Source organism: Pseudorca crassidens, chromosome 15 (genome assembly GCF_039906515.1).
Source record: "Pseudorca crassidens isolate mPseCra1 chromosome 15, mPseCra1.hap1, whole genome shotgun sequence".
Lineage (NCBI taxonomy): Eukaryota > Metazoa > Chordata > Mammalia > Artiodactyla > Delphinidae > Pseudorca > Pseudorca crassidens.
The window spans coordinates 68,680,170-68,701,945 of NC_090310.1; the positions used below are offsets into that span (position 1 = coordinate 68,680,170).

Genomic DNA, 21,776 nt, shown 5'->3' on the forward strand with positions numbered 1-21,776 from the left:
ATGTGGCCAGCCAGATACTTTTGCCGGGAATTTCTGGAAAGAGGTTTGATGCTGAGAGGATGTGACATGAGTTGACATGGCCACCTGGTTACTATGTGACACCTGGGTCAGCAGAAGGCAGAATGTTATGATCAGAAGCAAGCCCTGATTATGTCCTATGTGTCCCAATGCAGCTGTGTCTCAAATCAGAACTACTTGGACTTTTTAGATTACATGAGCTATTTTTGCCTATGAGAGAATGGATTGGGTTTTTTACCACTTGTTACATAAAAGCCTTAACTGGTACAAAGATGAAAACTCCTAAATCCTATGCCTCCTAAACATGGCCAAGACGGTTGGATGGGAAATACTTCAAAGCAGAAAGTACCAGTTAACCACCATAGGCGGAGAAAAATTTCTAAAATGTACCTATGGAACATTTTGAGGGGTATCTTTGTGGAAAATCTATCATTTGGAAATTGCAAAATGTAATACAATGATCAAACTTTCATGTAATTGTTGGCAATGAGCTAAATAAATTCTGGATGCCATCTCAAGAAATAATGGTTTTAATTTTTAGAGTAGTTATTTTAGGCCATTCTTTCCGAAAATATTTAATTAGGAAAGGTAAGGTAGTCCATTGAGACCATTCCTAGTTTGTGGCAATAAAACCACAGCATCAACATCTAGGTTATTACTTAGGCGTTTTTCTCTAGTAGAAGTCTTTGAAAGCAAAACAATCCATCCAAGACCGCTGGGCTCAGAACTTTCTGAGGGAGAAGAACTAATTCTCATTGAGAAGAGCTAAGCTCTAACGGTTTTAAATGGTCCACGTGGTTGAAAACCACTGGCCTGGGAATTTGAAAGCCTGAATTCTGGTTTCAGTTCTGATATTAAATTACCTCATTGATTCTGATGAAGTCCTTTTAACCTCCATGGGTCTCAGTTTTTTTCTTCTATAAAACAGAGAATTTAGACTAGACAAAGTCTCCTCCAGCTTTAAGATTATGATCCAGTAATTTGGGCATGTCTACTATACTATCTCTTTGTAAACAGGAAGTCTTCATATAAGTCATAGAGTAATTTATAAAATACAGGAATCGTAAAAAGTGGCATTTATTTCATTTTCCCTTGTGTTTATGTATAAACCCTGTTTTGTACACTTGGGCCCTTAGTGAAAATCAGACAAAAATAAAACAAGGAAGAATCAATGTCATTAAGAATTAAAATTAAGTATAAAGCATGGTGTTCATGTATACATTACTCAATAGTCACTTTATTATGGGCTCTAATAAGAATATAACATGATACTTGTTCTCACGAAGCTCCCAGTGTAATAGTGCAGGCAGATTAACTACAGTTCAGCTAATAAGTGTTAAATCATAAAAGTGAGCACACAGGTCTGCAGAGGGAGAATACTTAAGTTGGATCATGAATTTAGAGAAGTCTTCTTAGAGCTGACTCTCAGAAGGATATTAAAGGATTGATGGAGAATTCTAGGCACAGTGATTATCACTGAAAATAGTGAACCCTATTTTCATTATTATGGAACGAAATCAAAAGGGATATTTGGAAATGGGTGTATGTATGTAAAGTCTAATTTTTCCCCTGGTGGATTTGCTCTATTTGAGTTATCAGGAGCTAACACTGAATGCCTGTTGTGTCTTACACAGTAAGGCTGTACATGTTCTCTCATTTAATACAACCTTTTTAAACCTCATTTTACAACTTAGATTGGATGACAGCCTGGAGCTAGGAAATGGCAAAGTTAGGATTCCAAATCATGTCTACTTGTCTCCAAAGACCTTGATCTTTCCACGACTGTGCCATTTCTCTCAAAAGAATGCAGAATTTTCTTCACAGCTCTAAAGCGCATAGATTCTGAAGCCTCTCACTTCCTTCCAATTAGATTCCTATCCATTACACCTTTCCTATTACTTGAACTTATTAGCTCTCATTTGGATTAGCAGAATCTTTCTCAAACTGGTTGCTGGAATCATCTGTGGAGTGGCTTGAAATGCAGGTTCCCAGGCCATGCCCCTGGAAATTCTGATTTGGGATTGATTGGGGTCTAGAATCTGTATTTTTCACAAGCATTTGAATCATGAGTAGTCAAACTGGAGGAAACATTGGGCTAGTGTCCTAGCCTAACAAATCTACCCATTTCTAAGTTTTCTTATTTCAATCCATTCCCCCTTTCCCTTTTCAGCGTTACTCTCAAGGTCCCTAAAGACTTGCATACTGTTTCCACTGTTTTATTTACTGTTAATAATAAACACTACTGTTCATCGAGCATTTACTCATTTACTCCCACGACATCGTCCCCCCCACACCCCGCCGCCTTGGACAGAAGCTCCATGAAAGAAGAGACTGGAACTGCAGTACCTGGGCGCACAGTAGGCGCCCAATATCTACTGAACTAGAAAACCCTCAGGGTAGTTACTATTATCCTCCAATCTGAAAATCTGGAGACTAAAAGAAATAGTACAGGGCTTCGCTGGTGGCGCAGTGCTTAAGGATCCGCCTGCCAATGCACGTAACATGGGTTCGAGCCCTGGTCCGGGAAGATCCCACATGCCGCGGAGCAGCTAAGCCCGTGAGCCACAACTACTGAAGCCTGCGCACCTAGAGCCCGTGCTCCGCAACGAGAAGCCACCACAATGAGAAGCCCGCGTACCTCAACGAAGAGTAGCCCCCGCTCGCCACAACTAGAGAAAGCCCGCGCGCAGCAAACAAAGACCCAACGCAGCCAAAAGTAAATAAATTTAGTAAGTATAAAAGTGTCTCAAGTTTGAAAATGACAACATTTATTCTAACTTTGCAAACATAGCTTGAATCCTGCCTCCAGTGCCCTGAGAGGTAGTCTGCAGCCTATGCTCGCTCACGCACCTGCAGAGCTAGAACACTTACTGCTGGAGACAGCTCCGAAATATGTTGCCACCCTCTGGTTCTAATTCTGCCCCTTAAGGCTGTGCTGTTACTCTTGCATATTAGTTACTTATTGCATATGACAACTCTTGAAAAAAAAAAAATAGTACAGCCGTGATAGCTTGTAACGTAACATTCATTTGGGATACACTGCCTCCTTGCCCACAGAGTGACGCAGGCGGCGACAAACTCTCGTGCCAGCGGTCCCTTCCCAAAGCTCACCCTTTCCGAGATGTGCGGCCGCCACCCAAGGAAGGCCATGCTCTTAGGGAGGCCACTTAAAACCCTGGTCCCTCACGCTACAGAGGCGGAGAAGTGCGCCCTTTTGTACAATATGGCGGGTCGAGTCACATGGGCCCCGCGGCAGATCTGAAACGCACGTTACGTGGCTCGGAGGGGGCGGTGGTCACGGGGGCGTGGCGGTAACACCGCGGAACCTCCAGCGCCCGGGCTTCTCGCGGGCCACGCCCCGCGGCCCCTTCGGGGCCTCGTGCGCAAAGGAGGGGGTGGAGCCTTCCTCGGGACCTTTCACCTCAGCATGGCTGCGCCCGTGGGACCGGTGAAGTTCTGGAGACCTGGTAAGGCCCTTGGCGGAACGCTGGGCAGATGCGGCAGCTGGACTTCGGTCTTGGCCCCGCGGCCGGCGTCCTGGCGCCTGCGGCCCTGCTCGCAGGCCTGACCTCAGCGAGCTGGCGACCATTGCCTCCGAGCTGGTGGGCTCCGCGGCTTAGGCGCCACAGTGGTCCCGAGGGATTCAGGGATCCGCCCCCAGCCGGGGCACAAGATCACCGTGTGACCTCGTTCCAGTCTCTCAGCCTCCACAGGCCTCGTTTTCCTCACTCCTGATGCCTGTCTTGCCCAACCCGTGCGATGGGGAAACGCTAAAGCGCCCACGCGTGTCCTGTTACCGCCCTGGGGCTACGCTGGGGCCGGACAGGGGCTGCTGCTCGGGGTTTAGGAGTTCATGTTAGGAAATCAGACTGCCTGGGTTCTAATTCTCGGCTCTGCTGTAGAGTAGCAGAGTTCCTTTGGGCAAGTCTTTTAACCCTTTTTAGCCTTAGCCTTCTTACCTGTGAGATGGGGAGAATAGTGACATCTGTGGGCTGGAATAACGAGCACGACGCATTGTTTGATGTGATCATTAAAAGGGAAAGTAGTTTAGTCTGTTTTTGGGTTTCTGTCCGCCCCACGTGTCTGCCAGAAATTGAACACCCCCCTTGGTATTGGCTGTCACCCACTCCCCCTCTTGCAGGCTAACACCATTCTCAGCCGCAAAATGATTTGCTTGTCTTGTTTGAATTTACTCATTAGTCAGGATTTTATTGAATGTTTACGTGCCAGACCCTTCCTCCTCTTACAATCAGTTTCCTGTGAAAAACAAAAGTTTCTTAAAGGGTTACCGGCTTGTTTTTTTCCCACCACTTGCACCTCCGCAGGTCTGGATGTGCACAGTATTGTATATTGCAGCAAAAATGAAGTAAGACAGAGAAGGTAATATAAGGGAAGCTTTTAAAGGGTATTTAGAGTGGTTCCCAGAAATTTTGAACGTGCCTATCAGTGATGATGAACATAAACCTAAGCAAGGTTTGTGTTAATTCTTTTTTTTAAAATCTGTAGCTTGTCCCCTAATGATAATTTTATGATTCAGCATTTAAGTCATCAGCCAGTTATCGATCCTGAGTTTTATTTGCAGCCAAAGCTAAGATCCCATTAGATAATGAGATATCCTCTATTTTATTTATTCAAGCCTTTAATAACATGTCAAAGTGTTAAGTACAATAAAGGCCTAAATAAATTGTTGAAAATCAGATCAGCTACTCTTTTGGTTAAAGAACATGGGATTATTCTAAGAGTTCTATTCCATTATTTAGTTCATTCACTGAAGTTATACTTACTGAACACCTCGCCTTGTGGTTAGGAGACAAATACGGATGACTAGGGCTCTGCTCTCAAGATTTATACTCTCTCTCTCTCAATTATAATATGAAATTGGATATCCTCTTTCTTTTTTTTTTTGTGGTACATGGGCCTCTTACTGTTGTGGCCTCTCCCGTTGTGGAGCACAGGCTCCGGACGCGCAGGCCCAGCGGCCATGGCTCACGGACCCAGGCGTTCCGCGGCATGTGGGATCTTCCCGGACCGGGGCACGACCCCGTGTCCCCTGCATCAGCAGGCAGACTCTCAACCACTGCGCCACCAGGGAAGCTCGGATATCCTCTTTAAGAGATTTTAAAGTGAGGCAGAAAAAGGCGGTGGTAAGGAAGATGAGCTCTGCTAGGGTCAGACTGTAGAGACCATACTGACTACCATTTACTAACTTGGTGATTTGGGAAAATCACGGTTACCCCATCTGTAAATTGGGAATGACACCTACCCAAAGGATTGTTTTGAGGATTAAATGAGAATACACATGAAGCTCTTAGCACTAGATACATATTAACTATTATAATTACTTGGAAGTATAGAAGAAGGGGAAAGTTTGAATGTGTGGATAAGAAATACTGCATCAAGACAGTGGTATTTTTGAGGTGAACGTTGAAGCACAAATGAGGCTTTGTTCTGCAGAGAGGTAGGAGAATGGAGCTCTAAAGGGTGTGGCGTGGACAAAGGCAAAGTGGGATGGAACCTCAGCAGTGTCCAACACACCAAAATAATTGAGCAGCGTGGTGTTTAGTGGCAGGGCGTAGTAGGAGATGAAGCCAGAAAGGTGAGTAGGGGCCTCATTGTGAGAAGTCTCCACGCAAGTTAAAGAATTTGGGTTTCACTGTTCTTAAGCAGGAGGTAACACAATGAGGTTTATTTTTGGAAGATAACTCTGGCCTTGGTGAGCAGAATGCTTGGGGGAGGAAATTAGAGTCAGGGACACCCTTAAGAGAAGGTGCTACTAAAATCGAGAAGGGATATTGAAAACCTCAATCCTGGCATGTGAGCAGTAGGGAGGGACCTTATGGGAGAGATTTGAGAGGCAGATGTGGGGGAAGGTAAAGTCGGTAATGACTCAGATTTCTGGGTTCAGTGACTATCTTGGTAAGTGGTTCTCAAATTTTGCTGTATAGCTGAATCACTTGGGAAGCTTTTAAAACTCCTGCTGTTCAGTCATACCCCATGGTAATAAATCAGAAGTCCGGAGGCGCTAGGAATCAGGCATCAGTATTTTTTAAAGATCCCCAGGTAATTCAAGTGTGCATCAAAGTTTGGGAACGACTGTTCTAGGTAAACTGTTGTCATTCACTGAGATGGGAATGGATTTAGTGCACACTTACTGGGCCCTTTGTGCTAGTCACTTTTACTTAACGTCATCTTATTAAGAGGTAACAATATCTGGAAAAAAAATTTTTTTTTATTGTTTATTTTTGGCTGTGTTGGGTCTTCGTTGCTGTGTGTGGGCTTTCTCTAGTTGCAGTGAGCGGGGCTACTTTTCGTTGCGGTGGATGGGTTCTCATTGTGGTGGCTTCTCTTGTTGTGGAGCACGGGCTCTAGGTGTGTGGGCTTCAGTAGCTGTGTCTCGTGGGCCCTAGAGTGCATGCTCAGTAGCACATGGGCTTAGTTGCTCCACGGCATGTGGGATCTTCCCGGACCAGGGATTGAACCCGTGTCCCCTGCATTGGCAGGCAGATTCTTAACCACTGCGCCACCAGGGAAGTCCTGGTCACAATATCTTGTGATGGAGGTACTACTCTCATTATACAGATTAGGAAACTGAAGTTGAAAATATGAAAATAGGATGTGGGAAATACACGGTGAAGGTCAGGGAAGTGAGTGAGACTGGGTATAAGGCTAGATGAATATGTCCTATAGGCTGGGAGTCACAAGCTCAGGTAGCTACAGGGGGCCTCTGGGACAATCGAAATAAGTGAAGGTGCTGGGTGGAAATAATAGGGAGTGGTGGGAACTGTGGCAAACTAGAGCGTGTGTACACTGATACGTGTACAGTATTGATTACACTGAAGGGTACACATGCTATCTAAAGCAGGAAGCTGTAGATGGTTCCACCCAATTGGTGTCATATGGGCTCAAATATCCAGGTTAGAATGGGAAATTTTTACATGTTTTAAATGAATGATTTCAGACATTTTAACAGTGACATATTTGGGGTCCTTGAGTAATTAGTTTGTGATCTCTACCAGTTTGTGATCTCTGCCTTAAGATCTTTGTATGAGCTGCCTGAGGTTTTTGTAGAAAAAAGTTTGACTTGATTTGCTAGTACAAGTGGATCAGAAGGGCCTGGCCATTTTCCTTCCTTTATTCAACAAATATTTAATGATAAAATCAATGTTTGACAGTGTGCCTGGCAAACGCTTTATAGCAACAGCTTTGAAGATTTTTTGACCTGATCTACAGTAAGATCAGGTTGTGACCAGTTGTGACCCAGCATGGGTACACATAATGTATTGTGTTGTGATTCAGCACGCATGCACATGTATGTGCGTGCACATGCACACACACGTAACTAAAAAGAGTTGTACAAAAACAATATTGCTTCTTGGGGTGCCCTCTGATACTTTCTATTCAATTTCTAGTTCATCTTTAAAAAGTGCTAGCCATGACCCACTACATGAGTTTCCTAACCCATTACTGGGTCACCACTCAAACTGAAAAATTTGGTTAGAGGGACTGCTGGATTGGTGGGGGGCGGTGCTTTTATCAGCCTTGTTTTATAGATGGGGAAATGGTTTACGGGAATTACAAACTTGTTACTTGCTTAAGCACTGAGAATGTTCCCAAGGGAAAAAACAAACCATAGGCAGCCAGAATGGGCCGTGGGATGTGTATATAGTGGGGAAGCAGGCCTGGTTTGGTTGAATGAAGTCTTTTGTGTGGAGGAGACATGCTCCTCATTGATTGACAGTAGCTGTTCTAGTAAAAGGCCTCATAACTGAATGTACTGAGGTGAACTTGGCTGTAGGTTAGAGACAGGAGGGATGGGGTAGTCAGGAAGACACCTGGGTGGATTAAACCTTGGTGTGGGAGGAAGTAAGAGACGTTGCGGGAGCAATGTTAAAAGATTCTAGACATGCTGTAGGGGTTTCCCTGGTGGCACAGTGGTTAAGAATCCATCTGCCAATGCAGGGGACACGGGTTCGAGCCCTGGTCTGCGAAGATCCCACATGCCGCGGAGCAACTAAGCCCACGCGCCACAACTACTGAGCCTGCGCTCTAGAGCTTGTGAGCCACAACTACTGAAGCCCGCGCACCGCGATGAAGAGTAGCCCCCGCTCGCCACAACGAGAGAAAGCCTGCGCGCAGCAACCAAGACCCAGTGCAGCCAAAAATAAATATAAACTAAAAAAAAATTATAAAAAAATAAATAAAAGATTCTAGACATGCTGTAAAGGTTTAAAATGTTTGGAAAATGAGGGAATTCAGGACAAAAGCAGAGCTGATGAGGATAAGCTATTTCTTTGCTCTAGTTTTCATCGGTGAAGATTACAAGGCGTTAATCAGAGGTAGTAATAATAAGGGTAGAAAGGAAAGGAAACTCACCTCTTTGAGCACAGGCTTTATTCCAGGTCCTGTTCTATCTTTTATCTTGTTGAAAGGAAAGTCAACATTTTGGCAAAACAATAGAGCAGTGCCCCACTTACCTGATTTTTGGCAACCTTGGACCTCTGGAACACAGCTATGTTCCTAGAAACTAAAGGAAAAGGAATCAGAGATCTACAGCAGTGATTCTAAATTTAGCTCTAGGGTGTCTCTGGACCTCCAGCATTTTGTGTTCTGATAAATTACATTCTGGTGTATTTTTCAGGAGATGGAGTTCACAGCCTTTATTAGGTTGTCGAAGGGATCTGGGACCCCTCAAAAATGTAAAAATAAATCACTGGGCTAAATATTCTTATCACAAAGCCTCTGTACTTTCACATAGCATCACAGATTCTGAGTTCAGAAAACCCGGGAGGTGATAGTATTGGGTAATTATCCCTGTAGCACCCCTAACAGAGGGCTGTGAACTTCTGGCGGGGGTCGTTATTGATTCACAAAGGTGGCATACCCCTGTACTGAACAAGTCTAACTTTTAGAGAGAACTTCCTCATGTTGAGTTGAATTCTGAACCCTGTGTCATTTACTTATTACTCTGAGTTCTGTCTTGGGCTGCACGAACAATTTGGTGTGAAGAGTTACAGAGGCTGATGATAAAAATTGAAGCCATGTTCCTTCTAAGGCATTTTCCTTTTCAGGCTAAAAATCCTTTTCAGGCTAAAAGTTGTACGTTGAACAACTTTTCATGGGGGGATTTGGCTTCCCTATTCTTCACCACCCTGAGGCCCAGTTTTTCTTTGTTTTTACCAAGAAGCCACTGTGGGTATCTGGTGTTTAATCTGCTCAGCACAGTGGCTTCTTGGCCCAGCACTTCCCAACCAACCACTGCAATTCTGTGATTCAGATAGGCGCTGCCACTTATTGTACCCCACTCCAGGGCCGTAGTTGATTGGATCAGGTTGGGCAGTGGCCCTAAGCTGGGAGAAAAAGAGCCTTCCTCATCTCCCAAACAGACAACACACACCTGGGACTCCTGGTGCCCCTCACTGGGTCTTTCTCCATTACCACTTTATGCACTAAGTTATGTTTCTTTGAGAGGATGAATAAGAGAAGAAAGTAAGCTGCACCAGGGTAAGGCCGGCATCTGTAGTGTTCGCTGCTGTATCTCTGGCACGTCCATCCTTGCTGGTGAGTGAGTGAGTGGTGGAGGAACTGTGAGCCTGAGCTCTGGCCCTGGAAGCAGCCTAATTCCAGCTCCTGTAGAGAAGCCAGCCCCAGGGACTGAAAGGAGCTTGTCAAGAGGGGCAGAGAGAAGGAAAAAGGCCAGGCAGCATTTGAGTCCCCGGTCGGTGCCCGTTGGCCCTGAACCTTGTTGCCATCCTACGGTGATAGGATTCATCGTTTGCCTCAGCTAATTCCCACTAGGTTTCTGCCACTTTTGTTAAGAGTTTGGTAATAATAGCAGCATGGTGGCCAGAACTCAATACATTGTCCTCTATAATGTACAGTTGCGTGTGGCCAATTTGGAGCCCAGTAGGTCTGCCATCTCCTTTGTTCTTGACACCGCAGTGAGGCTCTTCTGTAGTCTCGTAGGTGCCTTTCTAGATGCTTTCCTGAAATTACAGTTTAATACCTTTTGGTAGTTTGAGATTAAAATGCGGTGCTTCTGTTGTATATCTTCATCTTTGAATTTGTAACTTTCACACAATTTTTCTGTTCCTTATATCAGAGAATCTGAAAAAAACATTTCTGTTGCAGGTACAGAGGGACCAGGTGTCAGCATCTCTGAAGAGAGACAAAGTCTAGCTGAAAACTCTGCGACGACTGTTGTTTACAATCCTTATGCTGCCCTTTCTATAGAGCAGCAGAGGCAGAAGCTGCCGGTGTTCAAGGTACATTAAATAAGTATGTTCAGTTGTTGGCCTGAAGCAGCCTGCATTAGCTTTTTTTTTCTTTAATTAATTAATTTTTTTGGCTGGGTTGGGTCTTCGTTGCTGTGCGCAGGCTTTCTCTAGTTGTGGCAAGCGGGGGCTACTCTTCATTGCGGTGCGTGGGCTTCTCTTTGTGGTGGCTTCTCTTGTTGTGGAGCATGGGCTCTAGGCGCACAGGCTTCAGTAATTGTGGCGCACGGGCTTAGTTGCTCCATGGCATGTGGGATCTTCCTGGACCAGGGATCGAACCCATGTCCCCTGCATTGGCAGGCAGATTCTCAACCACTGCACCAGCAGGGAAGTCCCCTGCAGTAGCTTTATACTTGGCACTGAAGTGAATAATGTCCTCTTACTCTTAATGATCCTGTAGAACACAGCGAGCTCAGAGATACCCTTATCTGAAGGGATCGTCTGTTCAAAATATGTGTGTTAGTTAACTTTATAAGTCTGGAAAGTCCTTACAGTTGTTTTTGGTTAGATCTTACATATTGGAAAAACTGGAAGAAATGAAATGACATTCTTTTTTCCCCTCTTTGCTTTCAGTTACGGACAAGTTCAAACATACAGAAAAGTAGAGAAAACAGCACAGCGAACTCATGCATCCATCTTCAACAAATTACCAACATGTGGCCAATTTTAGCTTTCTTTTTAAAGGCATATTTCTTTACCCAAGATTAATTAGAAATAGGAGGTTGTTTCTGTTGAAGAGATTAACTCCCACTGAGATAGTGATGGGATTTTGGTATGGTTATTACATACCATGTGCACATCCAGACACGTGATTTTATTAATCTCATGAAATGGACATATACTCATAAGAGACCAAAGTGTAAACTAGAATTAAGAATATATTCGTTTACAGTGAGCCGTGGTTCTCCAGTACAGATACTTTTCTCCCCGTTGCCAAGTCCACGTGGGAAGCCAAATTGTAATCAGGAAGTGGGCTCAGAGCCAAAGACGGTTTAGATATAGTTGAAGGATATTTATTTCCTGTAGCCTCTGATGAAGGGTGATGAACTCTCCCTGTCTTGTGTGATGTCTCTGGAATGACCCGAGTAAGTGGGGCCACCAGCACCTGTGTCTCTCTTTCTTCCGGACACTGTTGGGTGAAAGCTGCCCAAGTCCTTGCACTTAGGGAGTTTTTTTGTCTAGACTGTGCTAATAATGCCTCTTCTATTAATACGTTCTTTCTCCAAATGGATATGAAACAGCCGCCTTCTGAATTTCGCCAAGTCACCTCGATCAGATTTTTCTGTGGCCCCAAATGTTTTAGTTACTCCTGTACTGATAGTTGCTGGGTTTCTTCTGCAGGTGATTAACCTCATCCATTATGTGTGAATGTAAACCAGTTTGACCCTCAGGAGATAAGATTATAGGTTCACCATTGAGGGGCACAGTTTGAGCTGTGATGAAGTGTCTGGACTCGAGCTAGACTTCAGAGTTCAAATCCAGGCTTCATCATTTGTGTGCTGTGTGGCCTTGCTTCACTGCCTGAGCTTCTGTTTACTTACCTGTCATATGGGACTAATGGTACCTTCCTCATAGGATTGTTATGAGGACCAGATGAGGTAAGCCACATAGAGCATTTAGTAAGATATCTGACATGTAGTAAACGTTGGAAGTACAAGGATAATTATTGTTTACTGAGTATTTAATTTTCTTGACTCTTCTTCATCCTCCAATTGTACTTATAATAAATGAAATAACATTAAAAAAAAGAAAGCAAGAAGGTATTAATAACATATTGAAATTAAAATGGTAAGAAAATGCGTGTAAGTTATTGATAAAAATCAAAGCAGAGCTTAAGCGTAGTTACAATCTCATAAAATGTTAAAGATAAAGCTAGGAGACCAAAAGGATAAAAAGTTACCCATTCACCACTGCTGCCCCCATTAAAACTAAAAGTGAAAATTCCTTTTTTAAATTTTTTTAAAGATTTTATTTGATATGGACCATTTTTAAAGTCTTTATTGAATTTGTTACAATATTCCTTCTGTTTTATGTTTTGAGGCATGTGGGATCTTAGCTCCCTGACCAGGGATCAAACCTGCACCCCCTGCATCGGAAGGCGAAGTCTTAACCACTGGACCACGAGGGAAGTCCCAGTGAAAATAGGTTTAAAAATAGAAGTTGAAGCTAAAGCAGCAGTAAATCAAAGTCTCGCCCCCCTTTACCCCAGTGCCATTTCAAGGCAGCCTTCCCCTTGGCTACCTCCTGTAGGCTGGCGTTCTCTTTGGGCCCTGAACACTGCTGTGCAAGGTTGTCCTCTTACTTCCTTAAACTCAACCTCACTGAAGCTCAGTCTGGTCCTCTGCACCAGCTCTCCTTGATTTCCCTGCCTGTGCCTGTCGGTGGTACCGTCATTCTCCCAGTCTCTAAACTGGAAATAGTTTTGTCATCTCTCTCTTGAATGTCACACGTTGGAATCTCCACTTGCAATGCTTTGTATTTAGCACATGAAGTATGAGTTAATGCCTTCAGTTTCTTCATGCTTATATCAATCTTGTATATTGCTGCCCAGTTTTCTCGGAACACTTATAGCATGTACTGCCTCCTGGCTAAAGTCCAGATGCTAGCTCTACGTTCAAGGCTTTCACAGTGCGGCCCTAACTACACCTATTGTAATTCATTTCCAAGTGAAACCTGGAGCCTTTCGTGGGCTTTTCTAGCACACCTCGAATAGAGTTCATATAGTTTGCCTATTTCCATCTTCTTTCCTTTACTTATGTCATTTCCCTTTCCTGGAATACCATGTGTGTCTCTCTCTGTATTCAAATTTTCTGTCAAGTTTTCCTTGAACACCCACCCATCCATCCATCCATTCAACCATCCATCCAGCAGATGGATTTACAAAATATCATTTACAAAATATCTGTGAAGAACCCAAACCTTTCCCCTTTCTCTGCCCCAAACAAGAGAAAGCACAGAGTCCAAGCAATCGACAGGAAAGCATCTAGACGAGTCCCAGAGTACCTGCAGCAGAATCTCCTTTAGGTGTTTGTAGAAATGCAGATTCCTGGGCTTCACCCTAGCCCTACTGAATCAAAAACCCTGAGGGTAGGGCTAGGAATCTTCATTTTTAGCAAATATCCTAAAAGATTTTTACACTGAGATTTGAGAACTACATATTTAGACCCTAAATAATGCTAAATTCAAAACCCCAAACAGTCAATACCTTATTTAGCCAGGAAGGCAGCATCTATCTCTCCCAGTCTTCACCAAACACATTGTTGGTGTGGAGTCAGATGAGCTGAGCAGTGATCAGAGTGGGAGAATTCGGCAGGTTTTTACTTCATTCCAAACCAGGAATTTATGGAATACCTTTATGACTTTACAGATCATCAGGTGTGTCTGTAATCAAATGTGGGTACAGAAATACATTATGAAGCTAAGTACATGGGATCTTGGAATTATCTGTGACTTTTCAGTGGCCAAATCAGTGTTTCTGCTCCTACTGAATGGATTAAGGAAGGCCCAATAGAAATATAGATGTAACCTATGCTTGCTTTATTGTGAACTTGGCCTTAGAGGTAGAGACGAAAGCATATTCTTTTTGTTTTCACAAGTTAATAAATGAAAAAAAATTAAATTAAGTAATACATGCATGTTGAACAAAATTCAAAGGTCTCCTTCATACCCCTGCTCCCTGGCCACTTTCTTTTGCTCACTGGAGACAGTATAGTTACCAGTTTCTTGTTTTGTTTTTCCTCAAAGTAGCTTATACATAAAGAAGCATATATGTATTTACCCTTTCTTCTTCTTTTTTTAAAAAATTTATTTATTTTTGGCTGCATTGGGTCTTAGTTGCTGCGCGTGGGCTTTTTCTAGTTGCGGCGAGCAGGGGCTACTCTTCATTGCGGTGTGCGTGCTCCTCATTGTGGTGGCTTCTCTTGTTGCGGAGCACGGGCTCCAGGCTGGCAGGCTTCAGTAGCTGTGGCATGCTGGCTCAGTAGTTGTGGCTTGCAGGCGCTAGAGCGCAGGCTCAGTAGTTGTGACGTGCGGGCCCAGTTGCCCCGCAGCATGGGATCTTCCCGGACCAGGGCTTGAACCCGTGGCCCCTGAACCAGCAGGCAGATTCTTAACCATTGCACCACGAGGCAAGTCCCTACCCTTTCTTTAAAAACACAAATAGTAGTGTATCATTCACACTGTCCTGCACTTTGCTTTCTTACCATAGCAGACCTCATTGACCATTCCACATCAGTACAAATAGACATTTGTTCTTTTTAACAACTGTGTATTATTCCATTATTGAAGTGTTTCACAGCTGTGTAACCACTCCCCTGTTGATGAACATTTAGGCTGTTTGAATTTTTGGCTCTTATAAACAATACGCAGTGAGTATGCTTGTACATACATCTTTGTTCACATGTATTAGCATGTCTGTAGTCTAACTTCTTATAAGTGGAAATCTTGAATCAAAGGGTATGTGCGTTATATATTTTGATAAGTTATTACACTCAGTGGCAGTTGTATCACCTTGTACTGACACTAACAGTACCTGCAATGTATTTTGATGTATATTAGAAATATATTTTGATAGTTCTTTTTAAAATTTCCTTCCCTTTGGCAAACAGCTCATTTCATAATGTTTAAATATCTTTGTTTAGGTCTTTTGAGAAAATGTATGTCTATTTACAATGTTTGGTTATATTTTTTCAGCTTAGGAATCATATACTGTACTTGATAGAAAACTATCAAACAGTGGTGATTGTTGGAGAAACAGGATGTGGGAAAAGCACGCAGATTCCACAAGTGAGTACATTTAAATGTGTCTTTATACTTAGATTTGATTGGAAGGATTTTGTAACTTGAGAACTCTCTTTACCATTTTTTTGCATTTTTAAGATCTCCTCTCAGAGAGGAAATAGTCAACCCAACTAGATGTTTTTTATTAAACTTTTGAACTTTTATTAAACTTTTAATTTCTTTGATTAGAAGAAGTAATGGTCATCTTCAATTTATTATAATTCTAAAATAATAATAGAATAGCCATACTCTGAAAGGAACAATGGGAACTCATTTGAAGAAGTGTAATGCATAGTTTTTGTCCTCAAATAATTGCAGTTGAAGAGGTGGTGTAAGATGGATGCTGCTATAGTTGTGAATAAAGATTGACTGTTACAGAATTACGCAGTGCTATGGAAGAAACCTCTCTTACAGGACAAAATTTTATCTGGTGTGGATACAAGTGGAAAGAAGGATCAGGAAAGGCCTCATAAAAGAAATGACATTTGAAATTGGGGAAAAAATATTAAAAAGAAAAAAAAGACAAAGAAATAGAACTTGAATGATCAGTGGGAGTTGGCTGGGAAGATGTCCTCATCCAGTGAATATTGTGGTTAGAGATACTGGGGTGGAGAAGTGCTTGGGGCTCAACAGAGTGGACAGGTAAGATCAAGAGTGGAAAGATAGAGTGAAGTCAAAGTGTGTCTTAAGAGCTTCAACTTGAAGCTCTTAAGTGAAGAATGATATTTAAGTGGTCAGGGATAAGAGTCCTTGTAGGTTTTTCTTTCCTTTTTTAATACAGATTTTTTTAAAAAAAATTTATTTTATTTATTTATTTTTGGCTACGTTGGGTCTTCACTGCTGCACGCGGGCTTTCTCTAGTTGCGGCGAGCAGGGGCTACTCTTCGTTGTGGTGCGCGGGCTTCTCATTGCGGTGGCTTCTCTTGTTGCGGAGCACAGGCTCTTGGCGCGCGCGGGCTGCCGTAGTTGTAGCACGCAGGCTCAGTAGTTGTGGCTCGCAGGCTCTAGAGCACAGGCTCAGTAGTTGTGGCTCACAGGCTCTAGAGCGCAGGCTTGGTAGTTGTGGTGCACGGGCTTAGTTGCTCCGTGGCATGTAGGATCTTCCCGGACCAGGGATCGAACCCGTGTCCCCGGCATTGGCAGGCAGATTCTTAACCACTGTGCCACCAGGGGAGCCACATCCACTGACTCTTGATGTCAACACTATACCTGCTTTTGCAGCATCTTTAAATTTTCACCTGTAAGCAACCATAAGCAGGCAGAAGTCTAAATCCCAGGTGTATTGAGAGACTGGCTTCATGGACAGATTTATTATTATGCAAATTGTTTTTCTTTCCCCTAACACTAGTACTAAGAGATTGACTACGAGAGTGTGTGTGTTTTATTTTGGATGGTAGAACTGTGTCCTGGTTATATGGCTTTGGTTTGCTGAGCTTGAATCCTAGCTCTTGGATTTTTACCTGTGTCCTCGGACAAAGCATATGACCTCTTTGTTTCCTTATCTCTAAATTGCTGATGATGCTATTACCTTCCGCATTGGATTTGTTGTGAGGATTAAATGGGGTTATGCATACCAGACAGTTCCTGGCACTTAGTGATGTACTCGGTGAATCTTAGCCATTATTCTTGTAGTTCTGTTTCTGAATTTGTGTTGATTGGGGTGGTTGGTAGTATTTTGTGTATGTATTCAGTGCAAGAGAGAAATTTCACAGATTTGATAGCAAAAACCTACATTATCTAAAACACTCTGTTCCTTACAGGCATTTTTTAAATTATTATTTTTAGCTAATTTTCGACTAACAGGAAAGTTGCAAAAATAATACAGAATTCCCTTAGACCCCTTACCCCACTTCCCTTACTACAGTAATCAAAAGCAGGACAATAACAATACCAGTAATCAGACTACAGATCTTATTCAAAGCTCATCAGTTTCCCCACCAAAGTTCCTTCTCAGAAGATCCAGGATCCTTCTCCCTGGTCTCCTGCAGTCTATGAAAGTTCCCCATTCTTTCTTCATCTTTTATGACCTTGACATTTTTGAAGAGTACCAGGCATTTATTTTACAGAATGTCCCTCAGTTTGGGTTCGTGTGACGTTTTCTCATGACTAGAATGAGCTGATGCATTTTTGGCAAGAATCCCATAGAAATGATGCGTCCTTCTTAGTGCATTGTATCAAGAGGGTTGACATGGTGGTCTTACCACTGGTGAGGATAATTTGATCACTTTGTTAAGGTGCCAGGTTTCATCTGTAAAGTTACTGTCTTTCCCTTTGTAGTTGATAAATATCTTGGAGGAGATATTTTTAGACTGCAAATAATCTGCTTTTCAAACTATCACCTACTAATTTTAGCATCCCTCCGTAGATCTTATCTGCAGCAGTTACTCAGGTGTTTCTCTAATGAAGGATTTTCTCTATTCCTATTTCCTTTTACATTTATTAAATGGAATCTTCTGTAAGGATGAACTGTTCTTTCTCCCTCACTTATTTATTTATTCAATTATTTATGTGTATCGGTATGGATTCATGGATATTTATTTTATTCTATGGGTTAAAATCCAATACTACCATTATTTTGTTGGTCAGAATGGTCCAGATTTGGTCATTAGGAGCTCCTTCAGTTTGGGTCCTGTGTTCTTCCTAAGAGCCTCCATTCATTTTTTTTGAACACTTCCTTACTTTCTAATAACGCAGACAGTGTCAGGCTTGTCTTATGTTTTTCCTGCACTAGCCTTGGGATCAACCGCTTCTCCAAGGAGCCCTGGTTCCTTTTATTGGAGAATGGTGTTTAAAAATCAAGATTTGGGTGCTAGGGTGCTCATTGTTACTGAGGTGTCATTGCTATAAGTCTCAGTGGGCAGATTTAGGAAATATATATGAATACTAAATCCCTACATAATCCCACTTATATATCTGTATCAATCTGTATATATATTAAAAATCATGAATTTATGCTGATACTTCGTTGATTCCAATCCCACATCATAGGGCTCATCTAAAGGACCCATAAAATAGCTTCAGAATTCCTAACCCATACCCCTAACATTTACTAAGTAGATTACAGCACTTAGGTACAGTTCTTTCCATCTCTGGCCTTCAGTCAAGATACTGTTTTCAGTTACTTAGGTTGGTTCTTTTCTTCTCCACCCCCTTCACTGTGATCAGTTATTCATTTGTAATACAGAAAGGGTCATTTGATAGTGTTTGCATTTCTTTTGGTTTCCCTCCACATCCTGGTTGGTTTTGTGTATTTATTTGGGTACTTGAAGAGTACGTGCAACATGATTGTGGTTCTGAGAGTCAGAGCTACACAAAAAACTCTACTCAAAGCATTGCCCCTCCCTCTTCATCCCTGCTGCCATGTTTTCATTCCTCCCTTTTTCCACCCCTTTCCTACCAATCCTCCGTAGTCAACCATTCTCTTTAGTTTCTAGTTTGTCCTTCCTTTATTTCTTTTGAACAAATGAGCAGATACATGTATGTAACAGCATTTTAAATCTTTTTCTGTTATAGAAGTAATATATATTGATTGTAAAACAATTTAGACATTATGAAAACAGGTAACTCTGATAACCCCTGTTATCCATTTTGGATTTTAAAAAGCATATAATCAAATAAATACATAAGAAATTAGTATATGTGGAAAATAAATACAGAAATAAATCAGATAATCAAATTTAATGTATACTAATAAAATCTAATGGGATATATACATGTATATAAAGTCTGATTTTTTTTTTTTGCAATAACCAATGTTGTTTTATTGGTCTTGTTTAAAAAATCTAATTATTTTTATTTACTCTGACTAAAGTATTTTGTGTGGTTGATATTTATTGCATGTCTCTGTGTGCACTTTAGAATTCTTTGTTCTACAGATTTAGCACTGTTCTGAGTGACCCGTGGATGGTTTTTTTATTCCTTGAGACAGCTGTAGTACGGGGAAATTTTGTAAGACTGGGGAGTCAGAATGTTGAATTTATGCCTTAGTTCTTCTGATTATCACTTCTGTTGTGAACTTAATTAAGCACATGACCTAACATTTCAAAACCTCAGATGCCTCATTTGCAAAATAGTTTTTTAAATCTCTGCTGGGAGAAGAACCATCTGTTAATTCTTTTCTCAGTGATTTTAACATAATCCAGGGTCATCTTGGGGGAGATTGTTTCTGGAGAAGTGGTGTCAGTTGTATACTGAAATGTGATTTTATTTGTAGTACCTCGCAGAAGCTGGCTGGACAGCCGAAGGAAGAGTGGTGGGAGTGACCCAGCCCCGAAGAGTGGCTGCTGTTACAGTGAGTTTCTCTTTTGTTGTAAAGACTCTGTGTCTTCTATTTCAGTGACTTTTTCCTTGTTTCCTAAAAGCTGCAAATGAATATGATTTGCAGCTCCTCAAGAATTTAATTCTTCATTTGAAAAAGAACTATGATTATTTTTGTAAAATTGATACCTGTACATTATGAATTTTTATGTAGTAATAAAGTACAGAAGTCAAAACAAAAAAAGTGATTAAAAAAAAACAACCAAAACCCAAATCTCACCACCCAGCAAAAACAGTTTGAACATTTGTGAACATCATTTCAAGTTTCTCTTTTATGTTCACATAAAAATGAATGGTTGGCTGGATGGACAGAAATGATTTTATAAAAATGGGTTCATAGCCATATATTTGCTTTTGTTGAATTTAACAAAAGAGGAAACTGCAGTGAAATAGGAGTAATTACTGAACTTTGGATAAATAATTTTTCACTACAAGAGAATTTATTAAAGCTTGAAAACTAAGAAAAAGGATTACAAAAAGCTTTAGGGTGTTACTTATTTTTGGAACTACGTTATAGGTAGTTGCCTATCACAAGAGTAAATTAGCACACTGATTCTTTCTACCGTTCCTCCCTCCATTTGTGATAAATGCAGTGCTATAATTTTTATTTCAAGATTTATAAATATTCTTTTCTGTAATCATAACTCCCACAGGTATTTAACTTTAGTTTAATAATCACTAATAATTTTCCAAGGTTTTGCCAACTTTGAATTGCTCATTTCACTTTATTTCTTGATTGGCTGAATTTTACATGCCTGAGAATGTTTGATTGTGGTCTTTGTTGATATAAAATTCTTGATTCATCCTCTCTAGGAGCTGTGCAGACACTGCTCCACTGTCTTTTGGCCTGGAGGATCACTGTATAGAAATAGTCTGAGGTCCAGTGGAGTTTTTCCACTCCCTACCTTCCTGGCCTGCTTTTTCTGCTTGAATGCTTGGAACATGCTTGTTTTTGTACCAGGATATGTCTTGATGCTGATTGTTCTGTCTCATTTTTTATTAAATGTGGAAGAACTTTTAATCTTCAGGCTCAATCTCATTATATCAGGCAGGTTTTCATCCATTATTTCTTGGCACACTTTTCTGTTCCATTTATTTTTTTCCTCTTTTCTAAGAGCACCAATTAAGTGTATATTAGATCCCCTTTGTCTCTTTTTAGTATTTAGCACCCTCTCTGGAATCATCTGTTTTCCAGTTTGTTTTGTGATATTTCTTCAAGCCTGTCCACAATGTTCATGATTGTTTTTAGTCAAATGTATTCTATTTTGATTCCTTTGTATATTTATCTGGGTCTCATAATCACTTCTTTGAATGCTTTTTTGTTTCTTTACTAGCTAGAGAAGTGAATATTTAGAATGGGTGGAGATATTACAATACATTACAAATTTTAAAAGCTGATAATACCACAAACATTTTTTAAAAATCCAGAAAATAACATAGTATTTTTGTTAATTAGCTGACACATTTCTGTAAATCTTTTTTCCTGCAATTTTTGGCTCTGTCCCCACTGACCACCTCTTCACTTGACAACGATTTCCTATTATCTTCCTTCAGAGAGAGTAGAGCAGTATTTAATGTTTCTCTAGCATGGGTGATTTAGATTTGCTTTTTATTATTGGTACTGTGGAGAACCTCCTTTGGCTTTGTAGCATTTGTAGCATTGTGTAAATTTGGGGGACTATTCGCATATTTGGGAAAAGCCTCTCTGTAACTTCTTGCATGTTCAGGCTGTGAGATTTGGGGGATGTCCACAGATTGGTTTCTGACCTGTACATTTGAGACCTTGTTTCTCCTCAACTGTGCTTTGACTTTGTCTCTTCTTTAAGTTATTTTAGCTTAAGCTTGTGATTTCTTTGAAACTGGATTTCTTTGGCTGAATTCTACTTCTGTTTCTTTGGGTAATACTTTTGCAATTTCCTTTTTAAACTGCTTTTTTGCTCATGTTCCCTTCTTTCCTTCTTTCTTACTTGGCTTTAATGCAGTGGGCTGTGTTGGTATTTTTATGATAAGTACTTATCTTTGAGTGGGCTCATTTGCTAGCTGCAGAATTGTGAGGTTGTTCTGGTCTGGCCTCTCACCAAATCTCTTATTGTCCTTTGCTGGTGGGGGATGAGGATGAGAATGTGGTCCAGCACTCCTTAGTGATTTGAGAGGTCTGCAGCTCATGATAAGATTCTTTGGGCTCTCTGATTTGGGATTGATACTTGCTGTTGGGTTGCCTGCCTTCTCCTTCAACTCCCCCTCCTTTGTGATTCTTTGCTGTCAAAGTGGGTCTCCACTGAGACATTTCCTGTGTCTCCTGGGTCTGAACACACTACTGCTTCTTGTCTTCCTAATACAAGGCTTGTCAGCCCTGCCTTTTAAGGAGGTGACACATTAAGGAAGCCAGCA

The 21,776-nt window shown here is 41.5% G+C and overlaps 1 protein-coding gene across 2 annotated transcripts in view; it reads left to right on the plus strand.

Moving 5' to 3' along the window:
- The first annotated feature begins 3,342 nt into the window (after positions 1-3,342).
- Positions 3,343-21,776, plus strand: part of DHX35 (DEAH-box helicase 35) — a 77,511-nt gene continuing 59,077 nt past the window's right edge. For both annotated transcript variants that reach the window (XM_067708132.1, XM_067708131.1), the window contains exons 1-4: positions 3,343-3,485; positions 10,147-10,280; positions 14,982-15,074; positions 19,282-19,359. In XM_067708132.1, coding sequence (XP_067564233.1) covers positions 3,446-3,485; positions 10,147-10,280; positions 14,982-15,074; positions 19,282-19,359 — 345 coding nt within the window. In that variant the 5' untranslated portion in view covers positions 3,343-3,445. The remainder of the gene's footprint in view (positions 3,486-10,146; positions 10,281-14,981; positions 15,075-19,281; positions 19,360-21,776) is intronic.